We start from the raw sequence: 15,198 nt of genomic DNA, 5'->3' as shown, positions 1-15,198 counted from the left end.
ATGCGTATACTATTTAGACCATCCTTGCCGTCACCTGACTTCCTCTTGTGACTACGGCTACTGCGGGTGATGACAGTTTCATAGAAACTCTAGAGGGGAGGGGGCTACATCCCCTTCTCTACTCCCTATTATTTCTCCTCGTGTTGAAACATAGGCTAAGGATCATTGTGTGGTATTTTTCTGTCACATATCTAAATCTACAAGGTCCTTGCCCTGTCGATGTATTCTGACGCCTTTCTAATGTAGACTACTAGAAAATCCAAGGTCGCTATGAGTAAAATGGACTGCATTTGCTGAATTATAAAGGCAACGGCCCTGATAATTCAATCAAACCCTAACCCTAACCCTGTCACTTCAAACGACCAACAAAAAGGGTTGTCTCATAGAGGCTAGTCGCTTAACTTTTGAAAATATAAATATATTATCCGAGACATTAAATACTTATGACCAGGTTTACATATAAAATATTCTTTACAACGTGAGCTCGTTGTGAATTGATTGTGGATAATGATCGTCTGCCCTTACGGTGGTGGCAGTCGCAATTCTTCAAAATGCCAAGACCTAAAATGTCAAGACCTGGCCATCAACTTTCGATTGCGACTGGGTGGTTAGGTACCGAGGTACTAAAGCCTGCGGTCATGGCACGTGCGTCTGCATCGACTAATACACAGGTAGATGAGGTATTCGCCACATGCATGTAGATGCCTCAATAATCGATTAAACTCTTAACATAGGCAATTACATATAATTCGGAGACTTCGTTAGGAACGGCAGCGGCTAATTATTTTAGATAGCAGTAACAGGTTGTGGTAGGTAATATGAGTTACGCCGTCGGACCGAGCGGGCACATGTCATTTATAGCTGTACCCATTTATAGCTGTACCAAAGTACTATGTAGCTCGGGGACCGAATGATCCGCGCAGCCAATTAGAATTAGAAAAGTGACCCCAGTCGCGTCATCTCTAGTTACTTCTATGAGGTATAGGCAGTTGTGAGTTGCAACTTCAATAGGTGGCATTAAGCATTTGTTGAGTACCTACATTTGTAACAAACCTCCCATTTTAACCTAATTTACCTACGAACAACATCGACAACAAACATTGACAACATTGGAAATGATGGGCACCTAATTCAGTTACCAACCATCTCTATAATACTCTACTTTTCCTTAATTATTGCTGCTAATAATTGTCACCATGCGCGTTCTTTGGTACGCAGGGGTAAGCTAAATTTATAGTTCTCTATATCGCCTCGTCTCGTCTCGTCTCGTGCTGGGAAACGGGAACTTCAAGCTAATCCAATTCTTTGCGCAGACCTCGACGGCCCTGGCGGCCGGCGTCGTTGCCTATGCATTTAACCAACGGGCTAACTTTTACTCCGCCATGGTCTATCTGTCTCAGAATAACTTGAGTCTCATGGTATGTTTTATGGTACACCTCACCATCATTGATAGTCTTCGCCTCCGTGCCGAATTACTGACCTTTGGCGTCTGATCACAGATACTCATAAATCTTGTTCTTCTGGTATATGGTTCCTTCGTCTGGGGTCTTCAGCGACTCTGCTATGGCCCCCTCCGACCGGTCGAGATCGAGCAGCTCTACGAGAAAGCCTGGTTCGCCGTTACCGAAACCTGCCTCGCTATGACGATCTTTCGGGAAGAGGTCGGGGCTTGGTTCCTCGTTATGTTTACCGCTCTAGTCACCGGCAAAGTTTGGGAATGGATAGGCGAAGGTCGTGTCGAAGTTTTGGAACAGCAACCTCCGGTGAACCCGCGCCTTTTCCATACGAGACTCAGCATATCCCTCCTGCTCAGCGTCATATATGATACCTGGCTATTTACGTACACCGTAAACGCCGTTATTCAACAGGCCCGACCCAACATGATGGTCATGTTCCTATTCGAGTTCGCCATACTAACCGCCTGCTCGTTCCGCACTGGCTTCCGATATGTCCTATCACTGGTTGAGGCCGATATAGTGAGGAAGCAGACTAAGCAGAGGCTGGAAGAACGGCGTAGACAAATCCGAGAGCAGCGTGCTGATATCATGAGACGTCGCGAGTCTGGTGATCCCGCCGAGGTGGAGGCCGCAGAGCAAGAAGAATTACCTAGCGAGGATGATATCGATGAGACGGATATCGATGTACCGGGATGGGAGTCCAAGGGGCAATGGGTTCTAAGTCTTGACTTGTTCACTGGTAAGTATCTATTTCTCGATTGTGTTATTGTTAATTAACTAACACGCATATAGACTTCGTCAAGCTTGGCATCTATTCCGCCTTTTTCGCTATCCTGATGATGTTTTACGGTCTACCTATTCATATTATGCGCGACCTATTCATGACGGCTCGCTCATTTGTGGGGCAGCTCAGACTCCTGATTAAATACCGGAAAGCTGTTAAAAATATGACCAAGTACCCTGACGCTACGGAAGAAGAGTTAGCGCGCGAGAATACTTGTATCATCTGCAGAGAAGACATGAGACCGTGGGATCCGTCTGCCGTAGGCGCAGTAGAGCGGTTCCGCCCAAAAAGGCTTCCATGCGGCCACATCTTGCACTTTGGATGTCTCAAGAGCTGGATGGAGAGACAACAAGTATGCCCGACATGTCGACGCCCGGTTACTATCGAGGATCCCGCACCTAATGACGGCACAGCTCCTGGTGGCCAGCCTAATGCTCCAGGTCAACCAGCACCAGGTAATAGAGGTGCAAATGCTGGTCAGCCGGCGCAAGCTCGCCCCGGAGGTAATATGAGGGTGTTCCAATTCGGCCCTATTCGATTAGGCTTTGCTCAGGGTAACGCCCAGAATATCCATGAGATGGCTCAACGCCTTCGCGTCCCTCTTGATGGCGCCAACATTCCCGCAGCACCAACGCCAATCGTTCAAGCTCCTCCTAGCGTTACCAATCCAAACCCTAATAGTATCACGGACATACAGGCACAACTTCATGATATCTCGAATCGAATCCAAATGGAAATACAAGCCCTACAGGCGAGCCAAACCGAATTACACACCCTATATGCTCTAACAACAGAGCTAAACCGTCTTCGTCAGGTGCAACAAGATCGTCAACCTGCGCCGATGGCCCAACCCGGACAACCGAGCATCAGCGTCCAATTTGCTTCCGACCATGCAACTGCACCACAACCCCCTTTTGCTCCTTTTCAACCCATGTCACAGTTTCCCCCATTTTCGGGTTTCCCGACTCGCGTAGCAACCCCGACAGTGACTAGACATGGCGGCGTATCTTATTCGACTACTATCCCTTCCGGTAGCTCAGAACTACCTGAAGGTGTTACCATACCCCCTGGTTGGTCACTATTACCTCTTCGGCGCATTGATGGCCAGCCGCCACAAGCTCCCCTAGGGGCTCAGCCGCCCAATCAACAAGTTGACGCTAGCAGTCAGCAGTCACAAACAACCGATACAGCGAATATAAATACTACGACTACTAGCGTCCCCGGTGGTCCCCAGTCATCAAACCATAGAATTGGCGACTCCCTTGCTCGGCTTGTGGAAGTATCCAACAGGTATACTGCAGCGCAAGCTTCCGGGACTACTTCACAGCCGCAGAGAGAACCCCCCGTAGTGGCCGCACCTACCCCGGTAGTGCCTAACTGGGGCGGTGCTTCGCAGCTGTATGCTAACAGCGGGGCTGTTGGTTCGGCCTCTATAGATGAGCCTGGAACGAGAGTAGGAGAAGCTTCAGCATCAGAAGGTCCGCGTCGTGATTCAAATGACGAGCAAGAAACGTCGACGGGGAGTGAAAGGAAAGGAAAGGCGAAAGCGGTTACGGTTGAGGATGCAGATGATACGGAGGATGCAGACGATGAGTAAAGCAAAGAGCTCACTCTTTATGCTGCATTCTTGACTTTGTATTCACACGAAAATTGCATCAGGACAAGGCGTTGGCGGCGTTGGAGTTTCGCGTTCCTATTCAACTCACCGGATCGATTGAGGATCCGGCACGATAGGACTTATACCATGAGTTATTGGAGCGGTATTCTTCCACGCTAGAATATTTGAGTGTTTCAGTCTCTACTTTAGGGGCCGAGGAATAAATAGACTCGGGTGTACTTAGGATGATAGGAAAACGAAGGACCTGTTGTCTTGAGAAAACACAAATGTTTAAGTTTATGAATACTTGACCGCAGTGCATTCAGGTCCCGTATCAGTACTCGAGGGGTTAATACCCCTTGGAAAGTTGAGTCGTTGTAGTTGTCTATATCCGCTAGGAATATTTCAGTAAGGACTCTTGGGTTTCATAATCCGGTGATGCTGGCTTCTCGTATATTAAATCGATCCATTGATTGGTAATGCATTGCATTCAACAAGACTATTCTTCAGAAGCAAGTTCTGTCTCGTTCTTGTGACACAAATAGGAGCAAGATAGGGGGGATGCTTAGAGGCACAGCTTACGAGCCAATGAAAACCGGCTCACGTATCTGATATGGAATTTATTCGCCTTCTAGAAGAGTGAGTGAGTGAGTAAGTAAGAATTGGAAACAGTCACAGCCTCGGAACCGCACGGCGAAAACTCGCAATTCAAAGCATGAACTCGGACGGCCCAATCTTAGAACCGAGTCCAAGTCAGATATTATCAGCCATCTTACCTTACCTTACCCAACCCACTCACTATGTACCTCGCAGCTTTTCCATCATCAAAGAACGTCCTAGACTATTAGACTAAGCCGCTGTAATATTACCTAAAACCCAGTTTCTCAAATCATTCCATTACCAAGGTACCTAGCATCCCCCATGCACATCTTATGTAGGTAGGTATATAAAGTAAGTTTGCGGACGAAAGGGCTCTACTACCTAGTGCTCACTCGCTCCCTCTACATAGATAGCTCACGTAACCCCTCCAGCCCAGCCCAGCCATCGACCCAGCAGCCCGGTAACGCCCGAGAGACCTCACCCAACCCACGTGGCGCCCAGCGCCTCCCCCAAGCACGTATTGTACATAGGATGAGCGGTCAACGGCCGTGGGGTCTAGCCCAGAGAAGACTCTCGTCTACATAAACCCGTGCCTTGGGGGCGCCATCCAGAGGCGCTGGTTGGGCTGGTCGCCTGTTCGGCTATCCGCTTTAGGAACTTGACTTCCTTGCTATGTATACCTATAATATGGATGGATGGATGTACTCCGCATGGTATATATGTATGTATCTATGCTGACGCCAAGACCAACTACTCTATGTACGTGAACCTCTTTCTCTGTATGTATGTGTGGGCGATACACATAGATGCCCATTACGCAAAGCACCGTCGTGTGACGCGAAGATCAGCATAGGTACCTATGTATGAATGTATATGTGCGTCGGGAAATATGTACCTAATGTAAGCTCGTAGGGCTGCATGAGCATACATAGCCACGAAGAAGTTGACGCTAGCCTCTCTCTCCCTTTCTTACATACCTACATCTTCTGCCCTACCCTACCCACCTCCCTAGGTACCCAGTACCCAATGCCGGAAGCGATTCGATCCGAATAGAAGGCAACACCGTGCCGCGCCGCGTTTTGTGTAATCCGAATCGGCCCGGATAAGTCACTCACTCACTCACTTATCCAGTTTAGCTGAGTAGTACAAACAACGTCGATGTTGGGCTTGTTTAGACGAGCGTGCGGGACGATACCCTTTACAACCAAGTAGGTAACTATCGAGCTACTAAGCACGCCTCGGTATCCTCTTATCTGGTTCGCTATCTCGTCGTATGGAAATAAGGTGTGCCAGTGACGAGATAGTGATAGGACCACCGTATCCTCGTGGTAGGTGTGGCTGACTATCTACAGGATCGGCGTTGATTTACGTTGCAGCAATGCGTAAGCAAGATGGAGCAGATTCCTGATTTCGCCTCATACCTGTGCATATACGGATATGACTCCGAATTTCGTGGGGTATACCCTGGTCTCGACTGCCCTCCAGATGTCTATCAGGTGTCTATGTAGGAGAGCATGGTCTTGTTACGGATATCACGGCACTACTCACAAAAGCGAAAGACGAATAGTTAATGAATATGAAGTAGAATATGAAGTAAGATTAAATTTGGTATCTGACCGAACACCCTCAGGATTTTGTTGCCTCAAGTATCCTCCAAGACTACCTAAGAAAAGAAACCCGACGTGCCTATGCTAAATATGCTAAAGATGCTTAATATGTTCCGTATGCAGATTGGATGTGACAAGAATAAGAAAACCCAAGAAATGCAAAGGGGAAAATTCACCAAACGCCGCCCTATGCAAGGTATGCTATATCCAAGTGTAAACACTATATGCAATTAATCCGTAACCGGTAACAAGAACCGAACCTTCTTCCGTGGCTTTGCAGCCGGTATATCTATTGGTCGCGTCTTCTCCTGATCGTCACTCAGGTCTTCGACGCTCAAACCCATCTCGCTCATCGTTTCCTTCTCTGGTTCCTCTTCTATAGAATAAACATCGGGACTTGGCTCACGCCATGAATGTCGTCGTTGGAGCGATTGGCGAGGCCACCTTCCTCTCGGAGAACGCCGTAGGGGTGTGAAGCGTTTTACAGTACGTTTGGGTGAACCGATGTGAAATGCAGTGGGTGATAGTGACTCTGTGGCCTGAGATGTTACGGTAGAAGAAGACCTTGTCTGGTCGAAGAATCTTTCGAATCCAAATGGTAGAGACGTATGACCATGATGATTGAAGCGGATATAATCCTCGTCGTCATCATCATCATCTTCGTTGTCATCATCGTCGTCTTCATTGTCATCCAAGACAGCGCAGTCTGTTTTTATCTTGTCTCTAGGCTTGTACTTCCTTAGCCCATCGAGAGTAGAAGGGGAGACGGTACGGATGAACTCTCGAGGTTTAGTTGGGTCCTCAATCCCGGCGTCAAACTCGAAATCAAATTCGAGGTCTTCTTCTTTTGGAGTTGGTGGTGTAAAGAAATACATCATAGGATTCTCATTAGACCACTGAGCGTCGAGCTCGTCATCGTCTGTTGAGTTGGTATCGTCTTCCAACGACGGGGGAAGGCGGCTGGGACTCGGCGGCAAAGACGGCTCCGACTGTCCACGCATAGATGTGCCAGTAGGTAAAAAAGACATGGTAGTTAATTTGGTGACGGCCCACGGGATCCGGAAAAGGGGGTTAGAAGCAAGAGAGCGGATTCCGCAGCGTGACCATTACTAAAATTTTAATTGATAACTCGGACGAACTGTAATAAAGAGCCTTATTTAAGAGCCTTATTGTAACCTTTACGAAGGTCGCCGGGCTCAAGCCGGCTCAGGTAAAATTATCCGGTGAAAAGTGAAACCAGCCAACCACCCCGAGAGATAAAATTGACGAGTCGTGAAATATAAGTAGAAATACAAGTAGAACGAAAGCGAGGTATAGAAAGCGCGGGAAACCCGCGTAATATATACTACCACTAGGCAGAAGGTGTCAAGGAATGTGCTAGTCACCGGTTAGCTTAAGAGGTTGCCTTGTGAGTGGGCGGGCTAGAGAAAATGGTGGTCATGCCTGAGGTTCCCAACTGGGGAAAGGCAACCCTTTGGGAACCTGGCAGAACTCGTGGACAGACGCGCTATCTCGCAATGAATCACTTAGACTAAGTGCTTAGCCGTGGGAGGCTCAGACAAAAGTGAACTTCAAGCTGATTTCCACAAAGAGCATCACGCGTCTGAGATGGTGTGCAGATTTGATTTGGAAGACTGGGCTGGTGGGTGGGGGTCACCAACAATGATAGAGCATAAGCCGGCTTTCTAAGACATCGAGGCCACCAACTCAAGCAGTCAAGTTCGGCCAGATAGGCATCTGACAAGTTGTATACAGAAAATCAGCCGAAACAACCGCAATTCAATTGCATCCGTATGCTGTGATTGCGACGTCTTGAGGCTTGTGGCCCTTGTGATTTGATAATTCCGTAACTTGATCGAATTGACTTGCGTTTGGATCGGCGAATATGTATGCATCGTCATCGTACCTTGCATGAATGAAGCTCGAGTGCGGCACAAGCTCCTCAAGAACACGAGTTCGCTTGACGTCAAAGATGCTACCTTGACGATTGTTGACTCGAGTTGCTATCCGAGTTGTGATTTCATATCATACAGAAATCGGGTTACGCGATGTCGTATTAGACTGCTAAGCATTTGCGGAATGACCATTGTAACCGTTCTCACTTACACAAACACTCTAAAGCGATGAAGCTGGAGGTAGCGCTTACGAGGGAGAACTCACCGTCAACATATGCGCTCCACCGCTAGAAGTGTGGAAAGTGTGGAAAATGTGATAGATTCCATTATTGATTGTTGAAGAGGATGTGATATGCTATTCGCCCGACGCCCGGCGACTCAAGTGCGTAGGTACACCACCACCTTGGGACTCCAAGGGATGCTTGTAGGAGGGGTGACTATTTCTTGGTTCGGAGTAGCGCTAAACACCCCAACACGGAAGTGTGGCGCTGGTATTCCTACTCTAGGAGCTGTATCAGTCTATCAGATGACGAGATTTATCAAACGGAAGAGGCGAAATTGTCTTGACTATGGTAGCAGCATAGTCGTAAATACACAACCATGATGATATTTGAATACAACCCCGGGCGATTCCGGATAAGCGACCGCCGACCGGTGGTCATCTCCTACCCTTCGAACCTCAATAATCGATGGGGATCCTTTGGGAATTACCTTCCTTCGCTTGTTCTGAAGGTGATTGATGTTGACGATAAGGATAGTTGGGGATAGTTGGCATTAGCCTTAAGGGAACCCAACTCTTTTTTTTGACAGCTTCAAGTAGAGATAAGAGACCCAGTTTTGGAAGCTAACACGACTAAATTAGCATTGGTGTAGTGCAGAATTGCCCTGAAAGTTCCATGAGAACCCGGGTTTCCATGATCTTGGGTATCTTTGACACCGGTCCATGTGGTCTTAAGTATGGGCCATGTATGTAGAAAAACTGTCTCCACTATGAATCAATGACTAGAAAAAGAAAGAAAAAGAAGAGAGAGAAGCTAAAGAAGTTTGGGCTAATCTTAAGCGGGTAGTTACTTGAGGCGAAAATGTGAAACGGTGAGTATAGAATTGTTAGCTGCAAGTCCCTGCAGATCATCTCTTGACATGCATATCGTACATACATAACTAGTCGGTGGCACATCAGGGAAGGATGCAAATTTGAACTAGGTACGGTAAAAGTTTTGGCATGGCTAGCGATAAAGTTCTCTAGATCTCGATTGTTGGTAGGGCTGAAAGTTGGAATTGAGAAATTGGGCTGACAGGCGGGTCACTAGAAAATGGGGCTCGTGGTCTTGCTGTGGCTCATGAAGTTTATGATTTGTCATCCATAGGTCTGTGCTCTGTGGCTTGGACTTATATAGATAGGTACGGAGGTACATACCTAAGGTAAGATCGATGACTTCCACTTTGAGGCTCACGTTTATATTTAGATAGCTTTTGTTCAGCTTCCAGTACATTGGTTTATAAGCTACAGAAGCTTATCACCGGTTAACTACTAGGTAATATATAGGGCACTGAGGTGCCCATGTCTTTGAATGGGGGCAGGCGTCAACAGGCTTATTCAATATATTGTATGCTTTGTCTCTCTATCAGCCAGCAAGCCATCTGTCACTCTACGGGGTAATATACCAAGGGCTACCTCCAACACTACTACGGATACGATGACTATGGTCATCATTCTATGGACTCACCATTCCTCTTTGATGCTGACATATCTTCTTAGATCTCACCCTATACAAGGGCGGGTAACCGGGGGCTACCAAGGTTTCATCGACAGGGCTACGGTCCAACATTTCCTACCTAACCAGAAATTCAACCAACTGAGATGTGTCCAGATCCCGAATGACCGAGGACCTAGATGTCGTCAGACGTCCGTTACTTTGGCCGATACAAGGTAGCAGCCCAAGAAGCTTCTTGGTACCTAGGTATGACGCTAGAAACCTCCGCCTTGCTGTCGACGTTGCAATAATATTTCTATGGTAACCTGTAGTAATGAACACTTCAACCAGGCCGACGGCCGTTATCGGACATCCTATGTATGGCCAACCCGGCTATGTGGAGATGTTCATCTGTGGATTGCCGCCTTATTGCTACTTGGGGGTTGGATTATGCCCTGAATTTTGATGGCTCCCTCGGTTTTATTGACCGTTAACCAAGGCCAGGTAGCGAGTTGTTCAGGTGTTGCTTAGAATGATCCCGGTACACCTCTGGGAGATAGCATATGTGTCCTGAATCTATTCCTCGCTAGAAAAGGGGGTGAGCCTTTGCTTATCGTAACACCCCCCCAAGGACCCATAAGGACGAAGGTTTAGGGGACATAGGAAAAGTGCCAATTGTAGCTATAGGTCATCAGCTGATTAACACTCAGAGTTGGCTGATTATGACATTCTCATCTTCCCCTGATTTGTGGTTTCGGCCGGGTAATTCCCCCAAGAGGCCACAGCATAGGGGAAACCCGCGTACGGCCAAAGTCCCGAATCTGTTCCCTAGGAGTTGGCACGGCAGATCTAGGAGATCTCATTATCCCGGGGTTATTAATAGTATGAATCGACCATTCGGTTTCAAAGACATGGTAGCCGCCTGCTTTGCGCCCGAATCATATAAAGTAAACCGGGAAATACGATGGCGTACTGATGAGTTGTCGTCGCCATTTCTGGTGCAGAAGCCTCGGGCACTGCCGCCTAGAGGCTAGTTGTTCTGATTCAGCAGTCACCTTCACCAATGCTGCCCGAATTCCCTAAGGCTATAGGCAATTACGAGCTGCCTCATCCTAACTGTCAGCATCGGGGTCTCAGGGTTGGCGACCAAACGTCGAATCATTCACACATTAAAGCATGAGAAGAAATTGGCGTTTGCGAATCGTCTCGTTAAGAACTCGGGTGGACCCCTATTTATGCCGCCGTATTTAACTATCCTTTACTAGCAACCTGTGGTTACCAACTGCATGGCTATTTCGAAAGTCGGGTAAGACTGCCTTCGAAATCCCCGATCCAATATATGCGAAGCCAGCAGTTCAAATGGCATCAAAGCTGTCCAACGCATTTTCTCCGAAGAACGCCAATGAGCTGATCCAAAAACAGTGGCAACAAACTTACAAGTCGTACCCGGAGTTTCAGTTAAATTCCAAGCAGTAATATCTTGGGGACGCTATGTTAAATGCGGTCTCACCGAGGGCAGGGTCGAAGCTGGTTATTTTAGTGCTGAGGCGTGGCAGAGAGTTGTACAACATCAGTTAACATGTGTCCGCTCTCTTGCGGCTTTCCTTATGCTATAATTGAGAATGAAATACGATGGCTCTCATCACTTGAAACGAGCAGCACACCTGCGGCGTATCGGAATATTTAAGATTACCGGTAGTCCAAAATGTGTATTCCTGTGGCGTTGCTCGCCCTAATATTCTTAAGCTGTGACGCGAGAAGCCTTTCCTATAAAAAGGGCGGTGAGAAGCCTCGTGATCTCCTGATTGAGAAGAGGTTATATTAGTCCAATCATATCTGTTCAATTGCCAAGGACCCCTACTGGGCAGGTAAGTTGGCTGGTTGGATACCTAGGTACTATTGTGTATATTTTACCGGTACACAGCACCAATCGTGTTCGACAGAGTGGACGAATACAAGTCCAGATTCTCACCGAAAATCAATGCCGTATCGCTGGTTGGTTTATACAAACTTATCGACTCAGCAGACACGTTTCTACCCGTAACTTATACACTGTGCTATTGAACATCGGACGTGAGCCTCATGCTAATAATTATACCACATTTCCTACTTCCCGTTTCTTATTTGCTAAGCTACCTAATTCTAGGCAGTCGAGAATATTTGACGATCTAGCTTTTGTTGGCTTTTAGACAGCTCTAGTCCATGGGAGGATCATGCACCTACCCGTATACATCGACGGTAGAGGTTGTCATGCTGCATCTAGAACCTTGCACTTGCGTCAATGCTTTGTTGTATCGGTTATGTGCCTACAAGTAACTTTATGGCTTGGTGGCGTAGCATCTTGTACCGAGCGGAGCGAGCCATGGCTGTTACAGTACGTGCATACATAAAGTGTGTAGGTAGAGGAAGTGACTCATAGCGTGTATGCTACGTGATGACTTCGTGATATCGTGATAGCACGATCTACGTCTGTCAGATATAGTGGAGGTTTTATTTTTTTTTATACTAGAGGGCCCAAGCACCTGGCGGGCCCTCTAGTACCTAGTCGTTATCTGCTCTGGGGAAAACAAGTGAGGGGTCTCGCATGTGCAAAAAAAAAGAAAAAAAAAACCCCCAAGGAAAAGCTCACAAGATCATGACCAAGTCCTTCTACAGCGTAAAGCCTTCGTTTGAAACGTATTACTGTGAATGAATAGGTACAATTAAGGAATTATAAATTATAAGCGACTAATCTTCAATGTACAGATATATGTGTGCGCCGATAGAGCTTGGTCTAGTTGGATGATATGCGGCGTTGGCACCGTCTCTGCGTCTCAGACTGGAGATATTCACGACGCGGGAGGTCCAAAATACACAGGCATTAGAATCTATCTGGAACCAATCAACTTGCATGTACTTGATAAACATGAGGTTTTTCGCCCCCTTCTTCGCCTTGATTTGAAAAGATCGACGTTCTCACTAAAAGATTTCCTCTACCCGAGGCATCGTATGGCTCCGAGACTGCCCGTTTTCGCGACACCTAGGAATGGCAGTTGATAATGGTAAGCTTATCGCTCATATATCTACCTATGTAGTCGAGTACTCGAGATGGTTTCTTATAGGACAGTAGGAGTATGATATAGGTATCAATGAAACATCGAGTAGTGCCTCGAATTACAGACTTTTTGCCACATACACTAAGACCATCTGAGTACTCCCATCCTTCTAGATGCACCAATCGCTATCGCTATGCATATACGCCGGCTCAAAAACTATCCAGGCTGACAGATATCAGTATAACAAACAATGGTGCGCCGCAAGCCAAGTGGTAACTCGGCGATAAGATCTCAGTTCCTGGGTAAGGGCCACTGACGCTGAAGACATTAGGTTGGGATCTATCCAGCCTTAAGAGCCCAGCGGCTTTAAATTTTATGCTCGATGGCGTAATGTTATCTTGATTTGGATATGTCGCATCAAGAGTATACGTCCGGAGTCAAGAGACTACATACTTACCTTACCTACGTATGTATATATCAAACGGTAGTGAGGGACGGAGAGAATAACAAGGTACACGATGATTCCTCCCACCGTGGCCGACTGGCTGGAGAAAACAATGTAGTAGTTCGAACTACACAGGTAGATTAGTCCTATGGGAAGCCGATGCTGGCCTCTTAACTTATGCAATGCATCCTGCGTCCTGCATACCGTGATGGGGATCAGTCCAATGACATGTTATATTTTTTTCGGTCCTTCAGATTCGGAATGGCAGCCATGGTGCGTTGGCGCGTTGGCATCCCCGTTTCTGCCTGCACCTCTCTATCTCTCTGCTTCTTTGCCGTCTGCCTACTAGCAAATAGTATTTCGCGAAGACGCACGAAATGGACGCTCGTCGTCATCATCATGTTTACATTAGGTTACTCGCTGTCTCAGAAACATCCGGTCATTTCTGTCCATTGCTTATTTCCAAGCTAGCGTTGAAGTGATATACGAACAAATAAGCTACCTTAGGTAGTAAGAGTAAAGAGAACTGGGAATAGTTTAGCAAGCAGACAATTCGCTAGTTGAGGAAAGGAAGAAAAAAAGCCCACCCTCCAACCCACCTAATTATTTTTTTTTCCAACTTCCCGGCGGCCCTATTGGTACCCAAAAGCGCGAGATATACAATCGGGCATTAAACTCGGCACCCGATTAGACGGCTTAACAGCAGCGCATCTTACCTCTACCAGTAGAACTGCCTGTTCTGGTTGTCATTTTCGCCTCCAAGACGCCCTAAGACGGACGTTGTTTTTATTCTAATTCCTTTCCACGGGCTTTCCATCCCAATTACAGACCATTTCCATCCCTAACGTCGCCACTGGTCCAGTTGCGACGTCGATCTGGAGACAGCCATTGCGGCATTGCGGGATAATATGATCTACACCCCAAGGATCCATTGGGCAGATTGGCGACATTGACTACTAGCACCAATCGAACCCCATAGGGGATAATTGATAATTACAGACCGGCAACTACATTCGGTGCAGACAGTAAGCGTTTGCGAGAAAAGGAAACAACTGGAGAAATCCCAAAGACCTGGATTGGCAGACGGGGGCGGCCTCGCCTCCGCAAGACTTTATCGTAAAGTCGTTATTATAAGAGAGAACGAACGGTGGCCATTGGTTCGACGAGGCGGCACGTCAATAGGCCACTATCGTTCAGGAACATCGAACATCCTGATCAAGAGATCCCTTTTTTGTGGGAATCTCTGCCGCCTTGCGGGACTTTGACCCACCGTTGGGTACTGCTGCCGGGTTTTTTTCTCTCTTTTCTTTTTTTGCTGGGAACGTTGAAAAACTTCAAGGATTCTAAATTCCATACCCGGCTTGAAGTCTTCCTTCTGACGAAAAACCCCAGGAGTGTGGCTTTGCGTAATAAGCCGCCAAGCCTAATTTTGCGCTTCTATTTTTTCTGCAAGCACTCAACGAGAAGAAAAATAAGAGTGTGGGAGACGCAAAGAGGGAAAAATTAGGAAGAATACAAAAAAAAAGGTATTCCCCAGTTTTCGGCTATCGATATTACCGTATCGATAAAAACGTCGCTGCTGCCGGGACCTAACTAGGACCCCTCGTTGCTCGAGGAGACATCGGTCTTCCCTGTTCCATCCCACGGTGTTCGGTGCTACCTTGAAAACCACGAGCCTGACCAAAGAGAGTTACCTACCACAACTTACATATTGGACATATTTAACATACGACATATCGGTCTACATAGTAGGTACTCCAATACTTTTCTTTCCTCATCTCCCGTTCCTTCGTCGTCGTTATCCGTGTTTTTCTCATTAGCTGTCCCCATAGCTATCACAACTACCTTTACGACAAGCAAGTGCAAGTAGGGAGGAAAAAAAAAACTATTTGTATATTTGTCGGCATAGGTGGTGTGGCTTTACTCTCTCTCTTACTCCGTGTCTCTCCACATTACATTAGGATTAGGTACATATATCTGCAGATATCCACCTGCCGACCTCCAGCGTACATAGCTGTACGACAGTATAATACGTGTACGTGTTATATTGTATGTATCGGACGGTACCTAACCACACAACTCAA

General features: G+C 47.0%; 2 protein-coding genes across 2 annotated transcripts; one reads left to right on the top strand and one right to left on the bottom strand.

Moving 5' to 3' along the window:
- Positions 1 to 1,196: 1,196 nt before the first annotated feature.
- Positions 1,197 to 3,838, top strand: F5Y00DRAFT_258404 (uncharacterized protein; the record flags this gene model as incomplete). Its single annotated transcript, XM_048010700.1, has 4 exons — positions 1,197 to 1,220; positions 1,314 to 1,418; positions 1,500 to 2,196; positions 2,250 to 3,838. 4 exons carry the CDS (start codon positions 1,197 to 1,199, stop codon positions 3,836 to 3,838), a joined length of 2,415 nt encoding a protein of 804 aa, XP_047868487.1.
- A 2,366-nt stretch (positions 3,839 to 6,204) lies between these two features.
- On the bottom strand, positions 6,205 to 7,514 carry F5Y00DRAFT_175326 (uncharacterized protein). Its single transcript, XM_048004923.1, has one exon. The coding sequence runs from the start codon at positions 7,071 to 7,073 to the stop codon at positions 6,276 to 6,278; it is 798 nt and encodes a 265-aa protein (XP_047868486.1). The 5' UTR covers positions 7,074 to 7,514; the 3' UTR covers positions 6,205 to 6,275.
- Between the last annotated feature and the right edge of the window lie 7,684 nt (positions 7,515 to 15,198).

This window comes from Daldinia vernicosa, assembly GCF_022497035.1.
Source record: "Daldinia vernicosa strain CBS 139.73 unplaced genomic scaffold F5Y00scaffold_6, whole genome shotgun sequence".
Classification (NCBI taxonomy): Eukaryota; Fungi; Ascomycota; class Sordariomycetes; order Xylariales; family Hypoxylaceae; genus Daldinia; species Daldinia vernicosa.
This window is presented reverse-complemented; position numbering and strand designations above follow the sequence as displayed.